At 40.0% G+C, this 20,136-nt stretch overlaps 1 protein-coding gene across 3 annotated transcripts; it reads right to left on the bottom strand.

Moving 5' to 3' along the window:
- Positions 1-837: 837 nt before the first annotated feature.
- On the bottom strand, positions 838-19,876 carry slc43a2a (solute carrier family 43 member 2a). Of its 3 annotated transcripts, XM_079482130.1 has the most exons (15): positions 19,475-19,662; positions 17,837-18,049; positions 16,152-16,272; positions 13,604-13,826; positions 13,451-13,506; positions 13,284-13,360; positions 8,385-8,477; positions 8,178-8,311; positions 7,788-7,990; positions 4,353-4,496; positions 3,464-3,590; positions 3,190-3,322; positions 2,865-2,938; positions 2,647-2,770; positions 838-1,822 (listed from the first exon to the last, which is right to left on the bottom strand). In XM_079482130.1, the coding sequence occupies exons 4-15, from the start codon at positions 13,747-13,749 to the stop codon at positions 1,661-1,663; spliced, it is 1,473 nt and encodes a 490-aa protein (XP_079338256.1). In that variant the 5' UTR covers positions 13,750-13,826; positions 16,152-16,272; positions 17,837-18,049; positions 19,475-19,662; the 3' UTR covers positions 838-1,660. The 3 variants fall into 3 exon arrangements, with proteins under 3 accessions (XP_079338256.1, XP_079338255.1, XP_079338254.1); XM_079482129.1 differs by lacking the exon at positions 16,152-16,272 and having other exon boundaries at positions 19,475-19,876; XM_079482128.1 differs by lacking the exons at positions 16,152-16,272; positions 17,837-18,049; positions 19,475-19,662 and having other exon boundaries at positions 13,604-14,249.
- Positions 19,877-20,136: the final 260 nt, after the last annotated feature.

Here is a 20,136-nt window from a genome sequence, read left to right as displayed (position 1 = left end):
TTATCAGAATGCTCTTTGTTTCCATAAAATGAATTTGCTAAAATATTTTGTGATGTACACAATACTGACTGCAAATATCTATAGTCAGCCACAAGAATGTGGATCAGCCAAAGAGATTGTTATCAAGCATTTCTCAAAAATCTCCCTTTTTCAATTAAATTCCAGTTCTACAAATTTCTAGAGTACAGGGGCAAGAAACAGCCGCTGCTTGCCTTGAGCAATACAGAAAACCCTTGTTTTCCTGATGTTTAAGGACCTTAAATAAACTGTAATCCCACCAGAACTATTGAGAACACACACAACATTCACATACGTTGTATGGCTAACATACTGTTCTGTGTATGTATGAGGTTGAAACAAAAACACTGTAATGGCAAACGTAAGCACCTCGATAACTGTCAACCCATGTTTACTGTTGTTCAAGATAAATAACAAAATGGCATTTATGATTTACCCCAATCTCTTTCCCTACTTCTCGAAGGGATCTGAAGTGAATTATTATTTTAAAGGAATACCCTGATCGTTTGAATTGAAACAAAGAAAGTCACACAATGATATACGCACACAGTTTTGTGTTAACCAAGTGAAGCTCAGGTAAGTAGAATAGGAAACAATTTCGGGTAAATGGTATGATCCAGTGCTGGTGAAGCTCAGTCACTTGCAAACTAAATGTGAGGCGTATCCCAAATCCAGTCTTTATCTAGACCCATAGGACTTCTGCATCGTTCTGATGGACTGACATGTACAATATCTCTACTGAATCAAATGTCACATGCCATAGCAAAAGATAGCAAAAATCTCAAAGCACAATTGTGTTTATTTTTAGCCTCCGGTGCCATGTTTTGAAAGGCAGCCCAATTCCGAAAAAGATGCAGGTTCATGCCCATGCTGGTATATGAGATTAAGATGTGAAATCTGGCGTTCAGGCATTCACATCAATGAATCTGTGTCTATGGGGCAGTCTCTCATCGCATACTGCACACATGCAATAAGACAACCAGGAAATCTGTTTGGGATCTGTGATGTAGGGGTCTACTAAGGTCCCTCTATGACCTTCCCAAAAATGTTAACACAGCCCTCTACACTTTAAACAGAAAATGTGCAGAATCTTTCTGCTTGAAGGTTGCTCTAATCCTTACGGACCCTTGCCACTGTCTGCTGGGGTTTGCACCTATTTGTGTTGAGCTTGTCTGACAGAAATACATGAAATACATCTTTCATTTCAGGTGCTTTGTGAGTCCTCATACTGAATGAATATCAGTCTATCTTAGATATGGGTTTGAAAAGGGCAATATCCCCCCTTTTTTCGTCAGGCAGTACATCAAGTCAAGATGTTATCCTTTTCTTTTTCAACACAAGGGCATTGTTTTATCATTGGTGTGCCGTCTGCATGAGATAGAAGAGGGCATTTCTTTCTTGCCCTTCACAGTGTTACTTCAATCCATTTCTAGGAAGTATGTGTTTGTGGCACGTTGTGAAACACGGGGTTGCTTTGGCTGTTACTGTGCCTGTTGAACGTGTGTGTGTCAATGCAAGTGTTGTGATTGGAGTCGGATAGAGGAAACAGGGAGATATTCTCACTCCTCTAGTGACATGATGTCCTCTCCCCCTTCTTCCCTCCTAGTCTCTGTAGCGGACGGCTGTTGTCTGCGCGTCAGATTCAGACGAAGGCCTCTGGGTTGGCACTGTTGTTGATCTGGACGTAGATCTTGGGGTCTTCTTCACGTTCCTTCTTCTGTCTGCGCAGGTGCCTGCTGTAGCACAGAAGATAGCTGGGCAGGCAGAATCCCAGCATGCTCAAGACCAGTAACCCCACGTTCACCTACCCAAAAAGACACATAGAATGTATAAGTACTGTGACCAAATATGATCTCCGGAGGGGCATATTGTAAAATATTTGCTTTATTGCTCCCTCAGGGTAGATTAAAATACGAGATGCATGGTGCAGAATAGCCAAAAAACTATTGAGTTCTATTGTTTGAAAATAAAAATAATTAATAGAAATAATTAATTAAATAAAAATACATCCAGATATATAATTATTTTATAAGTTCTATTGTTTGAAAATATAAATACAATTTAAATAATATTTTTTTATCTCATATTTAAACAAATCAAATTATAATATATATACAAATCAGAGAATGTCATTATAACTTTGTGTTGTGTGTCATTTTTTGCTAAGCTTTATTTTTCTTTAGTTTATACTGCGAACACATGAATGCAACATGAACACAACATCTTTAATAATATATTTCAATAAAGAGCGAAGATGTCAACATCAATTTTGGCCAGTAATGTACAATTTATTGTCATTTACTTTGATGTTGTTCCACAACCATGTGACTTAAATGTTTATCTTTTGATCATGCAAAGCTATCATTAGACTACAGAAAAGCACACTAAATGGAACATTTTGTGCTCATTGAAGCTTGACAGCCCCTGGTCACTATAGGCTTTCGCTGCATGGATGAATACAAAAATAAATGTCTACTTTGTGTTCCATGGAAGAAAGAAAGCCATGCTGGTTTGGAACACGTAAACAGCCTTTGTCATTTCGGGGTGAACTACTGAAAATTACAAACACATTTCAATCGAACCCGTGTGTGTGTGTGTGCGTGCGTACGTGCATGTGTGTCTGCTCACCCAAAGAGGATCTCCATCCAGCGGTCCCATCATGGCCATGAACAGAGGCTGCTGCAGTAATGCGAAAAGGGCACTAATCAGAGACTGCATTCCCGTCAGACTGCCAAACTGAGAGGAGGGGTATCTGCGCCCGTAAAGAACAAGTTTCTTTAATCCTGATTCAAAACGACACCAAATATTAAAACTCCAAACATAGATAAATAATACATTACACTTACACTGCAGCGTACAATCCTCCAACTGCGGAGTGAATAAACCCTCTCACGATGGTGTGCAGCACAAATGACAAAATCTAGAAGGAAAACAAGAAATGCACTATTATACCGTTTTACTGAAGCATAACATGTTTTTCTAGACTATATGCTCTTTGTAATTAATAAATAATGAATAACTGGCTTTGAAATAATGTTGTGATCGTACCACAGGGAGGCACTGCTGCGCTACCGCTCAAAATCCCATCTGCAGTAACATGTGAGCGACTTTGCATGCACCACTTTCTTCCCCATTGGGCAGAATGTGGTTCTGCGGATAGCTCTAAGTTACCTGTAGAGGAAGGTTGGGCACCAGGCAGGTCACCCCGAAGCCGACCATCAGCAGGTTAGTAAAGATGAACGCACGGGTGGCATTGGTGATCTTCTGGATCTGTTTGTCACGTGTCTTTGGCTGGGCAGGATCCCTAAAGAATGAGTCATGATCGCATCACCATGATATAACGCCACATCAGGCTGATCATCAGATAATAATTACAGGGTGGATTGTTTTGCGCTAAGTGCCAACATGATGTATCAGGCGGCAGAAAGCTTATGATGGGACTCACTTCGCCACTTGTTTCTCATTTCCCTCCTCGCACTCTTTGAGCTTCCAGTCCATAATGCAACCGATCACAGGGGCCGTCATGAGGCAGAGTAACTGCAGCACCCCGAAGATAGATGTGTACGTGCTCACTGAAAGAAAAATAAGAAAGTCGAGTTTAAACATCGTTTTGACAAGATTCCAAGCAGAGGTGGACGGGTGAATTATTAGATGGATATGATGCTGTGCGCTGACTTTGATGCATCACGCAATCTCAGGGCACACAGTGCTCGGCTCGTGCTTTTACACGACAACAAGAATCAATGTCAAGTGAAGGTGAAAGAGGAGACAAGAATGCATCTTATTTTGCCAACGGTCTTACCCATTTCCATCCTCTCCACTGAAAAAGACACCAAGCAGCAGGAAAAACAGACAGGAGGCAAATGATTAAGTAAGGCAGCCAAACACAATGTTTGACATCATATAGAGTTATTATAGACAGTTTCATCGGACGCACGAGCCTGGCCCGACGATAACTTCCGGTCTGTGTTTGCTTATAATATAACTGTTTATTTTATATAAAATGTATCTGAATATTTTATTGTATATTAATTCTATGCAATTCAATTTAAGCTACTCGACAGTTATTGATTCTACCAGAAATACATTTTGGGCCACAGAACGTGTATGTTGTTGCCGCTGAAACCGTTTATAAGCAAGTCTGTTAGAGGAATTCTATAGGTGACAATAAGCAACACAGCAAAAGACAATTGCAGTGTATTTTCAAGCTCCAAGCCCTTAGTCTTCCTGTTTGGTGGCATTTCGCAAATCTTTTCAAAACAGTTTAACAACCTGTACGCCCACCTATACAGTACCGTACATACAGAAATGTTGAGTGAAGCATCAGTACACACCTTTGTTTAGGTCTCCACCAGCAAGAGACTCTAGGATATTGTTCATTGCCCCCATGTAGAAGATGAGTCTGAGCTGAGTCACGCACATTGTGATGAGGCTGAGCATGAATATGGGGCTGAAGATGCTCTTCATGAAGGACTGGGCTGAAGAGAGACACAAATAGAACATTACATTAAACAGTATTTGTCATATGGGTGGGGCCTTTTTTAATGGGTGCACCTGTTCAATTAAATTTCACAATTGATTTTGTCATTGAATGGGCGTGAATGCAAACAGCTGTTTTAACGGCTGTTCGCCCAAATTAAAAGTTTCTGTCATTATTTATTCACCCTCTTGGACCATCAAAACCTGTATATGACTCATTCTTTAGTGGAACACAAATTAAGATATTTCAAGAAATGTCTAAATGGTTTTGTGTCCATACAATGGAAACAAATGGGGCCAATATTCTTCGGTTACCAACATTCTTCCAATCTTCCAATATCTTGGGTTCTGCAGAAGAAAGTCATAAAGGTTTGGACTGACATGAGGGCGAATACATGATGATGAGTGAACTATCCTTAAAATAACTGCTTCCCACTAAAAAGTGCTTTATAGTCTTTCATGGAAAATCACTGCAAACCCACATCCTTAAAACACCTGCATGGGCAACAGCACTTAAGCACCGGGTCCTGTTCAAATGGAAAATAATTCTACACATGCTTGAATGGCAAGGCATTGAGTCAATACTTGGCATAGTGAAGCCTGGGGGTCTGGATTTGTTAATGATCCACTAATCCCGATGCTGTAAATACACACAGCCGTCCACCAACCAGCACTGGAAAGGTCTTTATGGTGAACATTACAGCTGTACTCAGTGTTTATTACCTGGCACTTCAGGAATCTGACCTCAATACACCTGACATCCTTATAAAAACATGATCTAATTTTTCTGACATTTTATTCAAACCACTTGACATTACTATGGTAATGGGAGCATGTAGTGGTAAAGGCATTAGCACTCTGTTAGACCGTTAGAAGAGATGAGCAACAATCTTTCTTTCTCAAAAACCTCCCACAACACACCGCTTCAACTCCAGCTGCGTCTCTAAAGCTGCCCCACAGTGCTTTCCGCCCCTCCAGGGTCACCTCTTTTGCTCCGACTGTTTTAAGCTACGGATGTACACCGGTGCCGCGGGTCTTTTAGGAACACGGTCTGATCTGATTGCACGGTTCATTGGCTATAAAAGAGGATGATGGGGAGACCCCACTGAGAGTGACGGAACCCTAAAAAAGGCTAGTGGGAAGCAAAGCCCCCCATCATTATTCTGACATGTTTGAGTTGAATTTGGAATAATTGCTTGGCACAGATTTGGGTTACTAGAGGCAAAGTGCAAACAGCATGTGTGATTGTACAGAGGCCATACGTGGACTCAAAGCCTTTACTGGACACAAAACTCCAGACTTCAGAACCGAGGCATCCCTGCTGACTAAAGCTAATGAAGGAATCTCCAAGCACATTAATGGGGATTTTTTTCATTAGTATAGTTCATTAAGACACTCTTGTGTCAGACTGTATATTCCCTGCATGTCTGGATGCCTGGGGTGCGCAGTGAGGGGGATGATTTTGTACATTGGCACTGTTCTTTCCAAAACATGCATGATTATTTAAGTCTCTTGAATTTAAAGGTCCAGTGTATGAAATTTAACGGCATCTAGGGGTGAGGTTGTGAATTGCAACCAACAGCTCACTCCACCCCTCCCTTTGGAAGCACTACGGAGGCTGACCCAAGACTAAGATCTCGTCACGTTTTCGCTTCTTTGCTGAAGGAGATAATGTATTTACGAAACACGCTGTCTAAAGCAGTTTGTCCATTTAGGGCTACTGTAAAAACAACATGGAGAATTCAATGAATGGGGACACAAAGTGTATGTTAATAGAAATAGCTTATTCTAAGGCAATAAAAACATAATGCTTCATTATGTAAGGTCTTTATACACCTCTGAAGACATAGTTATGTATATTTTATTGCATTTCTGTCAATAGATCCTCCAAAAAATTACACACTGGACCTTTTAAAGAACAATGACTTTGCAGTCCCTCCAAAACAGTATTGGCACTTGCATAATTCTCTCATTTAAACAGAACCTGAACATCACGGGTACGAAAGTCTGAGGCCACTAGTGACGTTTCAGTTTTTTTATTTTCGATATAAAAATGTAAATTTTTATATGAAAAATCGTAATATTAGTCATCTTAATATTTGGGGTGTCTGTCATGACAACGTGCATTTAAAGTGCCACAGGTTTGTACAAATACTGATATTTTCCCAGCATGATTTGATCCTTTAGGTTTATGTCTTCGTTAAAATCATATCTTTTCGATGTGGTCTGAGATTTGAGGAAATCAGTATACTGTGTACAAGCACCTCAATAAACTACGGATGACGTTCAATGTTCTAATCCATCCCAAACCGATAATCAGATTATCTTTAGAACACAACTGTCTGGTTCGGTATCACAGTGCTAAATGAACCTGGAACGGATTGTCACGGAAGGCGTGGTGGAAGAACCCAATTGCAGGCAGCAGGGATGAAGGGGTTAACAAACAGACTTTAATAATAACAGAAAACAAAAACCCACGAGGGGGTAACAAAACAGAGTTCACAATAACGAACACGATATACTGAAAAACTAAACACTCAACTATAAAACACTAAGACTAGAACGAACACTCACAAAGACTAAATATACTTAACCGCATCTGTCAGGACAAAGCTTCTAGGACGGGGTAACAAGTACAACGAACGAGCACAGGACAATGAACACGAGGATGTTTTAAAGGGGAACAAACACAGGATAATTACTAAGGGGCAGGTGAAGGTAATGAAACACTAATGGGAAGGCTAACGAGACAAAAGGGCGGGGAACACCGACGGGACACGAGAAAGCACATGGCAAGTCAAAATCTAAACAAAGTCTTTCTCACACAAAACCTAAGGCTATGCCATGACTCCGCTGCAAGACCAAGAATAAACATGACATGATAGCGGAATCATGACACGGATATTAAACAGAGCAGAATCATGCTGCCTGCATTGAATTCCACCTACAATAGGACAATTTCCCAGCCAGATAATAAAACTGCCACAATAAAACTACAGGTCACTCTCTTCAAATATGATTTAATGTGTTGCTGTACGGTACACCTGTTATCATTTGCATTCAAGGTTTTCAGTTTGTGCATTTCCTGGGAACTGAACTCATGACCCTGCAATCCTCCATTATCACTGCTATTCAGAATGATAAACTTCAGAATGTAAAACAATACTTATTGCATGATCTTTACCTTAATTTTATTGATTTTGTCCTGAATATAAATCTGTGACCTTTCACTCTTTAGAAGGTTCGTAATATTGTATGTTTAATGTAAAAAAGGACAGTACGACACTCACATTCCCCTTCTGGTTTGGACTGGACCTCTAGATCAAGGGTGGAAAGGCAGAGTTTATTGCCCTCCTGGGTAGCCAGCTGTTTAGGATGGTTTTTCATGGAATTGCCCACACTCAACCTCCGACCCACTGTGGTCACCTGCCTGTAGAACTGTTTCCCTGTGATCTTGTGGTCAAAGCCCAGCCAGCTGAACTTGAGCTTCACGCTGTTGGAGGGGCGATGTGAAAAATGGACAATAAGGTGAATTAAGGTGCATCATAACAAAACCTCATTCTCAAAGTATATAGACATATTCTGATTATTTTCTAGATAACAAAGCAACATAAAGACATTACACAGCTGCCCAAAGGTCTCAGAACCTGTATGCAGAAACACAGAATTACTGTACATACGTGTAATCCATGTCCTCTGGTCCAGGAAAGGGTTCAAGCGGCCAGTTGAAGAAGCAATTGATGAAGACCAGACCGGCACAGCCAGCCCACACCAGCAGAATGGTAATAAAGTCAACATCAAGATCATAGATCACCTGTCAAAACAATCAGTTATCAATATCTCCGATTTTAATTCAGCCTAAAGTCTAACACAGGGCAAATCTTTACCTTTATTCCTGGGAAGGTGACTGCTGATGAGGCGTACGAGCCAATCATGAGTGCAATAAAAGTCGATCGGAGATCACCAAACATGTTGGGAAGCTAAGGAAGATAATAAAAACAATATTTAATGCGACTTACAGTATGAATGTATTCGCTTTAGCAGTACATTTCACAACCCATTCCTTTAAACTTTGAACAGAATGTCTCATAAACAAACACAAACGCTGTAACATGACCCATCAGATGTAATGGAGGGTATGAAAGCAAACATTATATCAGGGTACAGTGACATTCTCTGGTGGGAGCAACATGTAGGTTGGGGGGGTCATTTTTAAAGTCAGTTGCATGCCATGAATATTTTTAGCAGCGAGAGAAAGTGTAAGGGACATTGGATGAGCTTGCGTAATGTCGTTTTCCTTCAGTGGGGCGGAGGAGCACAGCACAAGCTGTTCTCAACTATACTGACAGAGTAAACAACTGTCAGAAGACACAGAGAGTCTCAACGGAAGCAAGACAACCCAAAAGATAGGAAATAACAGACAATCTAAGAGGATAAAAGAAAGCAGCTATAGTTTCAAAGAGTACAATGGTGTTTTTTGAATGTTCATTAATGTTTTGTTGTTGTTTTTTATCTTAAATTTCCATTGTTATCATTTTATGTAAAAATGCATGCATTTATTTAACGGGATCATATGGTGCGAATACGTGTTTTTCGGTGTCTTTGGTGTGTTATAAGTTGCCCACACATGTATTAGACACGTAAAATTGCAAACATTAAAGTGTCGGAAAAAAGATGCATTCCACCAAAAAGCGAATGTTCACCCTGCCTGAAACGCCTCGTGTAACCCCCCCCCAAAAGATACGTCAGTTCGAGGTATGATTTGACTAAGACCACCCAAATATATACAAAAGTAAGGTGGGGTACCTGTCAGTACAATCGCTTTGGAACCTGACGTTCCAAATATGGTAAGAGGCGTTACATTTCCGTCACACGCCTGCAGTATCATATGACCTAGGGCTGGGCGATCTTCCAAAAAAAGCATATCACGATCTTCATAACAAAGAATCTCGATCCACGATTTGAATTGATACAGGCTGTACATTACGTTTTTTGCACATTGCACTGGTGCTACAGAGGTTTGAAGTTTTGTAGCACAGGCCAAACAGTTGTACAGGTAGCACAAGTATAAACATAAACATAAATAGACTGGTTGAAAATGTATAAGTTTTATTTTTCATAAATGTTTTTTTCTGACACTGGAGCTCATTGAAACAAAAAAAAAACGTAACACTTAAGAGACTTATTGTGGTATTTTCCTTTTCCTACATTAACAAATCCCACTTTTATGCTGCGACAGCTGAGAGTGCCTCCGTATTGCATTTCCTCCATAAATCAAACCCAAACCGAGAACACTGATTTTCCAAGAATCCTATGAACATCTCGGTTTCTCACAACACAAAAGCCTATTACAGACAGAAATGAAAGAAGGCTCTCTCCTGGAAGGCAACCCAGACGTCATTCACTGCTTCTAATTGGAGCAAAGTTCATTTCAGAAACAAAACATCCCTGAAGACCCACACAATAACTCCCACATTCAGAAGCATGTGGCTGAAGAGCCCCGGGAAGAACTTTGGCTAATGGAGTGTGGAAGAGATACAGAGGTAGAGCACAGCTCCACATGATGGGCTGTCAGACAGGGCAGACGGGAGATTAATGGCTCTTTCACAGAACTGAGTAACAGGACGTACAGATTTTGTTTAAACAACATTGTGTTCTTCAGTCAGCAGACTGGCCGAGGTCACATGACACATGCTTTTTCACAGATATACTCATTCAATACATTTCGTTTATCCTTGAAAAACATCTTAATTATTTATTTTAGACGTCACTGAGAGACAATTTTTATGCAAAAAAAATATCCCAAAGAAAATTCTCATAAATCAAGTTTCCAAGAATCAATAAATCTCTCGATTCAAGTTTTGGAAGAAATCTCAACAACACCAATAACTAAACAAGGTTTCCAAATCTTTAATCTTAAATCCATACTACTGAGGATTTCAATTTGAACTCAAACATTTGCCCCAAATGCTGATTATTTTACCCACAATCTACATTCATTTTACAGCCCAAACTTTAAGGGCCAGTATATTAAATTTAGTGACATCTAGCGGTAAGGTCTTGATTAGCAACCAACGGGTCACTCCACCCCTCCCTTTTGAAGCCCTACAGTGGCTGACACAGCACTAAGATGTCGTCACGTTTTCACTTCTTAGCTGTAAGGGATAACGTATTCACGAATCGCTCTGAAGAACAGTTTGTCTGTTTAGGGCTAATGTAGAAATAACAGTGAATGACATGTAAGGGGACCCACAGTGTAAGTAGATAGAAACAGCTCATTCTAAGGTAATAAAACCAAAATGCTTCATTATGTAAGGTCTTTATACACATATACATAGTTATGAATATTATATTGCATTTATGTCAGTGGATCCTTCAAAAATGACACTTTGGACTTGAGAACGATGATAGAGAAACCTCTGAGTAATAGAGTTTCCCCTATAACACGTCTGTTTGTGCAAAAAATGTTAAAGGTCGGTGACAAATAGTGATAGACTGATAAACGTGGTAATGTCTGGATCTTGGTCAATAAGGAATAGTGGGGAAACAAATAAATAAAGACAAATATGAAGAATCATCCCATCATTATTAGAAATGTGTTGCTTACTCATGCTATCTCGTGAAATATATGAGCACAGAAAGCTGTCAAATAATTTTTCCAGTGAGGAAACACTGAATCACTGCTGTGTGTCTGTGGAGATGTGAGTCTGAAGAGGATAACAATTGGGGAAGAGGAAATGAACATGAGGAAACAGAAGTGAAAGTCGCTCAAAGCTAGCCGAGGCTGGACAGATCCTGACACTGCAAACTCCAAATATGGTTACCAGAGGATCATGAACTGCTGGTGTCTTCATATCAGTATATCCAAACAACGTGCATACCCTGCCTGACGCACATAAGTGTTCAGTCATAAAATGAGCCAGAGAATGGATTGCATTTAAATGACCTTGAAAACACACAGCAGTGTGAATGGCTAGAGAAAGCATCTCTCTGATAAAGATAACATGCCTGATTACTGGCTAAACTCTGTCTCTGCCATCATAATCTGCATTATAGCGTTCTTTGTGTGACTCAGCATCCTAAAGATATTAACGGATTGAAAGCACAAATGGAAAGAAAGCATTAGTGCATCAAAGAGAGAGAAGGAAAGAGAGACAGAGAAAGAGGATACAGGCATAATGGAGGAACATGATAGCAGCTTTAATGGCTCAATGGATCTAACTGTGTTTTCAATTACGTTTTATAGAATTGCTAACTTTGTCTATTCTCTCGGAGTGGTGGCATTTAGTAAAAAAAGTGGATTGCATGGCATAGATTAGTCTTGGAAGAATTCACTGCATAAATCATTTTTAATCAGTATTTACGTAACGTCAAAATTGAATTAGTTTGTGGTTCAAACATAAAAAGTGCCAATGGGGTAAAAATAACTTCAATTTTCAATATATTCTCTGTAAACAAGTCATATTATCTTACGCAATTTTGCACCTCAAGAAAATATATTTTAATGTGAAATAAAACAAAAGTACTTACTATTCAACATATTACCTATAAAATGAACCCCATTTATTTTTGATGATACATATTTGAATTCATATTGAACCAGTTGACCTCTTATTGCAGATTTACAAATCTGAGCACAACATGAGACCGAGATAAAAAGGCAGAAATGGACAGATGAGTGATTGAGGTCAGACAGTGAATCAGAATCAGAGATGCTGCTTGTGGTGTGCGGGAGGGGGGTGTTGGGGACAGCACAGCCATGAAGGCAAGAGCTGAGTCAGTTAACCGGACAAATATTGAAGGTGTGTCTTGAGGGCTCTCAACTTTTCGCCGTTGTTCTGTGAACTGCTGAGTATGCATATGGAGAGAAGGAGAGAGAGAGAGATTGCAGGCAGACTTTTGCAGCAAAGTTACATGACGGATGACAAACAGAAAGAACCATAAGTTCAAACCTCTCGCTGTGTCAAACAGCAGAGCAAAACACACAGTTACACAGAACAGCTGAGAAAAAGGTTAAAAGAGTACAACAGCTGAGATAACGGTCTGTACTGTTCCGCAGTGCACTTATGCGTGCGAATGTCCTCTCTCTCTTTCTGTCTTTCTCTATGTCTCTTTATCTCTCTATTTGAGTGTTTGTTACAGATGGAGCCAGAACACATAGGGTTGGACAGACAGGCCGAAACATGTTGTAAAGGTAAAACCTTATATAGAAAACATCAACAAGTGAAGGAAACAGTTGTGGTAATGGCTGTGCTTAAATAAAATAAACACTATCGACGCTAGCAAGGTTTTCTGTGACATCAGAGCAGCAGAACAGAAGAACTGCCAATGAGCACTACTTCCTGTTTACAACCACAATATGAACCCAGTGAACTGCAACAAGATTTGGTAGTTTTAACACTAACAATGTGGGACTTTATCGAATGAAACTGGAACAAATATCAGTGCAAAATCATTCTGTAGATTCATACCACTTATGTATGAATGGGTTTATTGTATTTTTTTATATTGGTAAATGGAGATTCAAATGACACCCGTCATAACCAGGCTGTTTCTCGATCCTGGTTGGCCACTATGAATAAAGACTCTCTGAAGATGAATTAATGATGATGTTTTGTGTCTTTTAGAGCAGAACACCGCTGCATTATTCAACCAGATTGAGGTCAGCGACATGGGACAGGGACGTGAGATTGCACCAAAATATTACACGGCACACCCACTGAGCCTTTCACATCGCCAACCACATCACCTTTGACATCACACCTGTGACGGACATGAGCGCTTACCGTGAGCGAGGTGAAGGTCATGCACATGCCTCCAAACCCATTCAGCGCCAGGGCGAAAAAGATCAGGATGGAGAGATCTGAAGAAGAAAACGACAAGGAGGTCTAAGTGAGCATGGTCAGGCTGGTCCTAACAGTAACAGTGGTCTAGAAAAGATGTGCTCACGTACCTCTTGGATTGCTGGATCCATATGCAATCAGGATGCAGGAGAGAGCAAAGGAGGCACTACGAAGAGATGATTTTATGTTATTTTAGAGGCAGTGCCTATACACTTTAGAGTATGTTTTTATTAAGCGTATGAGGAATTCAATGCTCCTCTAACCTGCCGAGCAAACGCAATTTGCGAGGGCCGTATTTGTCCATGATGATGCCGAGAGGCAGCGTGATGGCGCTGAGGAGGAAGGAGCCGATGGTGAACGCCAGGTTCAGCATCTCGTCTTGTTCTTTGCAGATGGGCCAGCCTTTCATCTGAAGGAACTCCTCTTCATCTGTCGGCCTTGTTGTACTATTTTCATTGTCAGATGCATTCTGCCCTGTACTGTTACCTGGAGATTTGCGAAGAAAGGAAACGTCAACTGCTAGGTCTATGTAAATATCAGGAGCCATTTTGAAAATCACTGATATGGACTTGTTGTCTCTGTTACTTATATTAACTATACCAGTCAAACCCCATGAACTAATCAGGGCTCTGACTTCAAGGAAACCAGTTATAACACTCCAGGCAGTGAAACAGTATACAGCTTGTGAGACAGACTGGACACCAGCCCCTCCAGCCAGTCTGATCAGTAAGGAAGCTGGGTTAAAGGTCAGATAAACAGACAGCATAGTAAACAACAAGCAAAAATAGCGAGAGTGTGGAGGGACAAAAGATAAACCGACACCCAAGGCACGAGCAGCTCTATTAACATCTAAGCCTGTTGTTTTACCCCGGTGACCCGGTTATTTTGACCAGGCCAGCCACACTTCGACAGGATCTTGATTCTCGAAAGATACAAGAAAGTGGTTTATCGACGGTTCTTTCGAAACTTCAAAGACATCAGTCAACAGCCTTTGAATGTGTTCTTGAGTAGGTTGTTTTGAGCTGGGAACATGGGGGTGGGTACAGATTATGACATATGGAGGTAGCTGTTGTGACCGTGACAGGGTGGTGCCATTGGGTAAGGGTGCCTTTTTTGTTTCTTTTAAAATGTAAGTAAACAAACAAATGAGTTATGTTTGAGAAGCATGGCTGGCCTGAGCATATGACAAGGAATGGGTTACAGGACATTTATTGATTATTAGAGAGAAGACACCTGCAGAGCTTTACATGTTTTGCTGAGTAATAGAAGAGGAGCTATTGAGTCAATACAGACAGGTTTCAAAGCTTGCTCAAGTAACACTGTACAAACTATGTTTTTACTAATCTTCATGAAGCAAATGTAGTAGTAATAGTTTTTTCATGTTAATTCAGGATTTTCCCAGTTTTAAAGGAAAATCCAACACAATCTCATAGCAAATTGTATGCGTTACCAATGCGAATTTGATCTCATTCATACATTTTAAAGATGGCATGAAGTAAAAATTGCAAAATCATATTGTTTATGGAATATTGTAGCGTTTCTTTATAAGTGACTTATCTGTGCATTTTTTTATCAGAATTGTGGAGTTCCTCCCCCACTCGAAACGACTTTTCATTACTTCCGTTCACTAGGAATGGTGCTTTCAGCATTGGAGGGTGCCGATGGTGAATCCGGTGGGGAGTTTGTTAGAAACGCCCATCTTCCAATGATCCAATCAGTTCTCAATGTGGGAAATCAAGTCTCGCCCTACATTTTCTACATTTATTTCAGAAGCCGATTCACTCGCATATATGTCAAGATACAAAAGTTAATACAATCTTCTGTTAAATACCGACATTAATATGAATAGCATTAGGGCCAATAATGGTTTGGTTTAGAGGCGGAGTTCGTGGTGGACCTCATTGTTGCTGTTTTCTTATAATCGTATGACTCACGTCATACAAATACAAACTTATAACTACGAATTTCTCTGAGATCAGGCTGGGTGAATCTCACACAAAATATGTCTTAGTTTAACCCAAGATCATACATAAAAAAAGAAGACAGTTGGGGTACATCATTTTCCTTTTAAAAAGTTAAAAAACAGGCTGAACTTCCTTAATGCAAAACAATTTTTCCTTTGATTCTGTCAGGTTTCAAAAGATTTCCTTTACCAGATGAGTGAAAGCTCTGTTGCAGAACTCACTGTTCAACTAGTGTGGTTATAACACCGGCCGAACAGATTCCCCCTATGCTCTAGATATGGAGAAGTGAGAGAGGAATGGAAAGACAATTCAATACGTGACTGAAGAACAAAGTTTTCATAATTTTGTCAGAGGTTTGGAGGCCAAGCATTTAGCCACACAAGCATTTTCCTGATCTCTGTTTCCTCATGCCTGCGGAATAAAGAGAACCAGCCTCTTGATAATGTGGAAAGCTGAGACCAGGGCAAATAAGTAGACCAAGAGGTGAGGAAAGGGTGCTGTAATCTCATATCTGCATTGGGCAAACACTTGAGCCACATCATCCTATTGTCATCAGACATCTGGGCTAAAGTCTTGATTCTCTGATTAGATGCAAACAAAAGCTAAAATGGGGACGTGGGCAGAAGTAAAAGACTGCTGGAGAAGTGTACTGTGTACTTTATCTTTGTACTATCATATCAATAAAAGTGGCATAAATGCCCAAAACACTGTACAAGTAACAACTGAATGTTTATTAGTTAGTTGCAAGGAGAACACATATTTGAATGTGTTTGGATTGTAGGCTTCACACATTGTTGTGTAAACCACAAAGTCTCAAAAACTGTTGGTGAAGGACATACAGACGTACCCTTGAAATCACTGCGTTGATGTTTACTTGTAGCCACTGTGCCAATGTCGGCTGGGTCATAAGATAACAGGAGCCTGGCGGATTCTTGGGTGCTTTGAAAATGTGTTTTCCCAAAGACATGCTGAATCGTTCCAAAAAAAATACACTTCAAAATAGTGTAAACAAGTATCTGTTAGAAAAACATTAGCATTAGATTCCCAGCAGCTCTATGACAGGACCCAACATAATTGTAGGTTCTGAATTAAGACAAAAAAACACTGAACAGGAAAATCAAGACAATCTGCTTTTAAGAAATACTTTAGATTTTTGTATTTTGCATACACCTGATTCTCATGTTTTCTCAGTGACGTAAATATCCTGAATTATTTTTTAAACCTGCTCAGTTAAGTGACATTGAAAATTAAGATTTATGAAATGAATGTGAAGATTGAAAGTGACATCTTTTTCAGTTATGGAGGCCCATTACCGAAATGGTAATCCTCTGCATTTGACCCATCCAGTGAGTAGTGAACACACGCACTGCAAGTCGTGAACACACACACACCCGGAGCAGTGGGCAGTTATCACTGCAACGCTAATATAATCCTAATATGTTTTTATTCGTGGCAAGCGATCATGCTCATGTAAATTATTAGTTATATACAGTGGTATATCAAAGGCTGTGCTTTTAAGGCACAACAAATAAACAAATATAATCAGACCCACGTATAAATTCACAAAATTCTAACATTCATCTTTGATAAGTGGTCTATTTCTTTCCTTCATGCTCATTACACATTGCCTAAAGGCCTGTGATGCACCTAAAAAAAGTAGCATGTATCATTGAATGTGCTCATTAATGTCCATTCATAGTTATGTACAGGAAGCTTAATATTTCTAATATTAAATATTTTTAATATTACCACTATCTTTTAAATGTTTCCAATTATTTGATTCAATTGAAACAATGCTAAAATAAAGATATCTGGTTGAGCACATACAGCTGCCGTAACCTCAACATGTTATGTAAGCTTTGCAAATGGATCTTGTCTGGTCTGTTTATCTCTAGATCAAATGTGTTTGTGAGGGCTTCAATGATCTAGAACCCCACTTGCCAAAATTTCCAAGCCCCGGTTATGATGCCAAGCATCCAGTAGATGCTGTTTGTATTTGCTAATGGCAACACAAGGCAGGAGGGTTTCCAAATAAGGTGCCGTGCCCGTGACAGTCAAAGATTAATTTATATGGGGTATTCCTCCACCAAGTCTGTGAGCGGTTCCAGAATCTTCTAAACGCTGCGTCTTATATCACACAGTTGTTAGATCATAACATTTAACAACCAGGTTGCTTTGGAGGTTTTGAGGTTACCAAGTGCAGCCTCTGTTGGGAAGCGAGATTTTCCAGGTCGAATTTGGCAACTTGTCAAATCGGGATTCCATGAAACATTTAGGGCATGTTTTGTCACGGTTTAGTTCGATTCAAGTTGCCAAACATTTGGCTATTAACAACCGAGAGGAAACTGAAAACAAAGCTTTATTACCGATTTCAAAAGGTGCATAGGTGCTCATTCCAAACTTTTATTATGCAGACCATGTACAACGTGTCTTTAATGTTCTAAAGTAATTATTCACAACATGCAATCTGACGCCAATAGTGGATTTATTTTCCAGACAGATTTTCGATCTTTGTTCGGTCTCTGTATTTACCTGGCTCTCTGCAGAGGTAGGAGTAAAAGCCCTCTGATTTCAGCATAATGAGCAGCGAGCCCCATCCGAGAAGCACAGCAGAGAACAGCAGGCTTTCAATAACCGCAGTAATTGCCATCCACCAGCGCCTGGAGAAGGCAGTGGCCAGTGAGGGAGCCATGACTAAAGGAGATCCGGTCAAATAAAGGAAATTCCCCTAAACTTTGGTAAATCCTGTAAAAATGATCATACAGAAGAGAATATTAAGAGGGACAACTATGAATTCATACTGAATACTAAATAACATTATTTGATTATGAGTCCATATCATATACTCAATACATATGTAAACATTAGTCTACATCTAATATTAACATATGAATAAATATTACTGCTCATCATTACACAGACTTTTTTCACAAAATAAGGCGAATGTTTATTTGTTTTAATCGTCATTCAAACACACTTCCTTTGTCTCACTTTTCTAAAGAACCTCTCATAAACAAAATCCAGCTGAGAGCCAAAAGCGCATGTTGTTCAGCGAATTCCCGCCCATTCGCCCTCCTCTAATCCCGCCCACTGTCGTCCCATTGGCTGCCGAACGGTTCCGTTCTCCCCGATTCGTTCCCCGATGAACAGTTTCTGAGCGCAGCTCCACGTGAAACCAAGATCCAGCCGGTTCGAACCAGTGCGGCGCGAGTCGTTTTGTGTTACATTATCTTTTTTAGAAAAATCTTTTGACAACGGGGACATTTTTTTCACGATTTACAATGACATTTCATCTGCTGCTTTATGAAATACAAAATCATGCATGTAGGGTTCATAATCAAAACGCCGCAGTCGCTTCACACAACAGTTTGCATAGGACGTAGAAGTGCCGCATTGTTGAACGTTGAATTGAATTTCCTGATTTCCATGTGCCGTCTAAAGTGTCAAAGATAAGATGTATCCTGCGGAAAATGAGCAGCCCTAAATCTGGTCTGAACTGGACAGACATGATCAGTGTACTGTGTACAGCCCCCCTTCTTACTCCTCCTTCCTTATACATGCAGAACGCAGCTGTTCAGTTTCTACAACATGCTCACAAGGGATCTGCGAGCTGATAAACAGACGCGATGACTGCATTTTCTGGTTATAGGCTTATTGTGCTATACTTAGCCACCAAGTCCAGTACAATGTGAATTCAGCCTCATATTAAAGAAAGCTGATGTACACGCTGTTCCCTGTTCATTATATAAACCTGCCAAACACGGAGTGTACAGTATGAACAGGTAAAACAATGGCAAGCATCCGATCGGACGTTATGTTATATGCGAAAGTCATTGTATATTTCGTTCACAGTACCGTTTGCATCGCATCTTGCAAGGTAAATGTCAATTACAAAGTTGCGGCATATAGCTCTAATATATCGGATTCCTAAGCCTCGGGTTAAAAAAAAGTTAAGCAGTTATTTAAGAATGATGAAAATATGCGATGCTCGTGTCTTATAAGGAAGTATAACGAGCAAATACACCAACAACCTTATCCTTAAACAATGGTATGTAAATTGAAAAATAAAATAAATGATTGCTTCCATAACATTTGTTTATTTGAGGTAATACACGATCAACAGCCTTCCACGTAAACTTACAAAAGAGCATCCTTTTGAATAAGAAATACCTGTTTATCCGAATCCTTCGCCCAATCTTCGCTTCGGCTCGTTCGGCGTAGGAAAGTTATGAAATAACCTGATGCCGATTTCACTCTTTGGTTTATGTTCAATTTAATTCCCAACATCGCTTATTCCTGATTTTATATTAGCACCCATTGCTCCGCACAAACAAGCCAGCTTCCCCATTGGCTGCCTCCTGAGCTAGAGATGAGAACAGCCAATCAGAGAACCGCTAGGCGAATACGGTACATAAAGATTTCTCATCATGTTTCCCTCTATTTCCTGAGCGCAAAGAAAACTAGCAAATGTTCAAAACATCTGAAACTTCGCGTTATTACATGGTTGTGCGCTCGCTGTGCATAATGCTTGCAATGTCAGTATCAGATGTCCTATTCTGGCTTATTCAAAACAAAGGGAGTCTTCCACATTCTGGACTTCAACATCTCTGATGATATTGGCCAGACTGGGAAAGCCCCATGGCACTATTGCAAAAACACGAGACATGAGACATAAACCAAAACATACTGTAACATGTCAGGAATATAAAGCGCAAACGCATTGCCTGCCATGATTTTCATAAGAGGAAAAGATCCTTTTGTTTTTGTCAAATCTGTATCTTCGTCTACAACTGTTGGTTAACTAAAGGCCATTGAAGAATTAACTAAGCAGC

The sequence above is a fragment of the Barbatula barbatula genome (genome assembly GCF_947034865.1).
Source record: "Barbatula barbatula genome assembly, chromosome: 19".
In the NCBI taxonomy this organism is placed as follows: domain Eukaryota; kingdom Metazoa; phylum Chordata; class Actinopteri; order Cypriniformes; family Nemacheilidae; genus Barbatula; species Barbatula barbatula.
Note: the sequence above shows the minus strand (reverse complement) of the source record. Positions and strands in the feature narration are given on the sequence as shown.

Excerpts from the sequence above, each read along its gene's own strand:
- slc43a2a (XM_079482128.1), bottom strand. The coding sequence starts at position 14,106 with ATGCTGTCTGTTTATCTGACCTTTAACCCAGCTTCCTTACTGATCAGA. Across the intron at positions 8,478-13,283 it reads TGACCTTCACCTCGCTCACG|CTTCCCAACATGTTTGGTGA; the intron begins GTAAGCGCTCAT and ends TATCTTCCTTAG. Across the intron at positions 2,771-2,864 it reads GGAGGATTGTACGCTGCAGT|ATACCCCTCCTCTCAGTTTG; the intron begins GTAAGTGTAATG and ends TTACGGGCGCAG.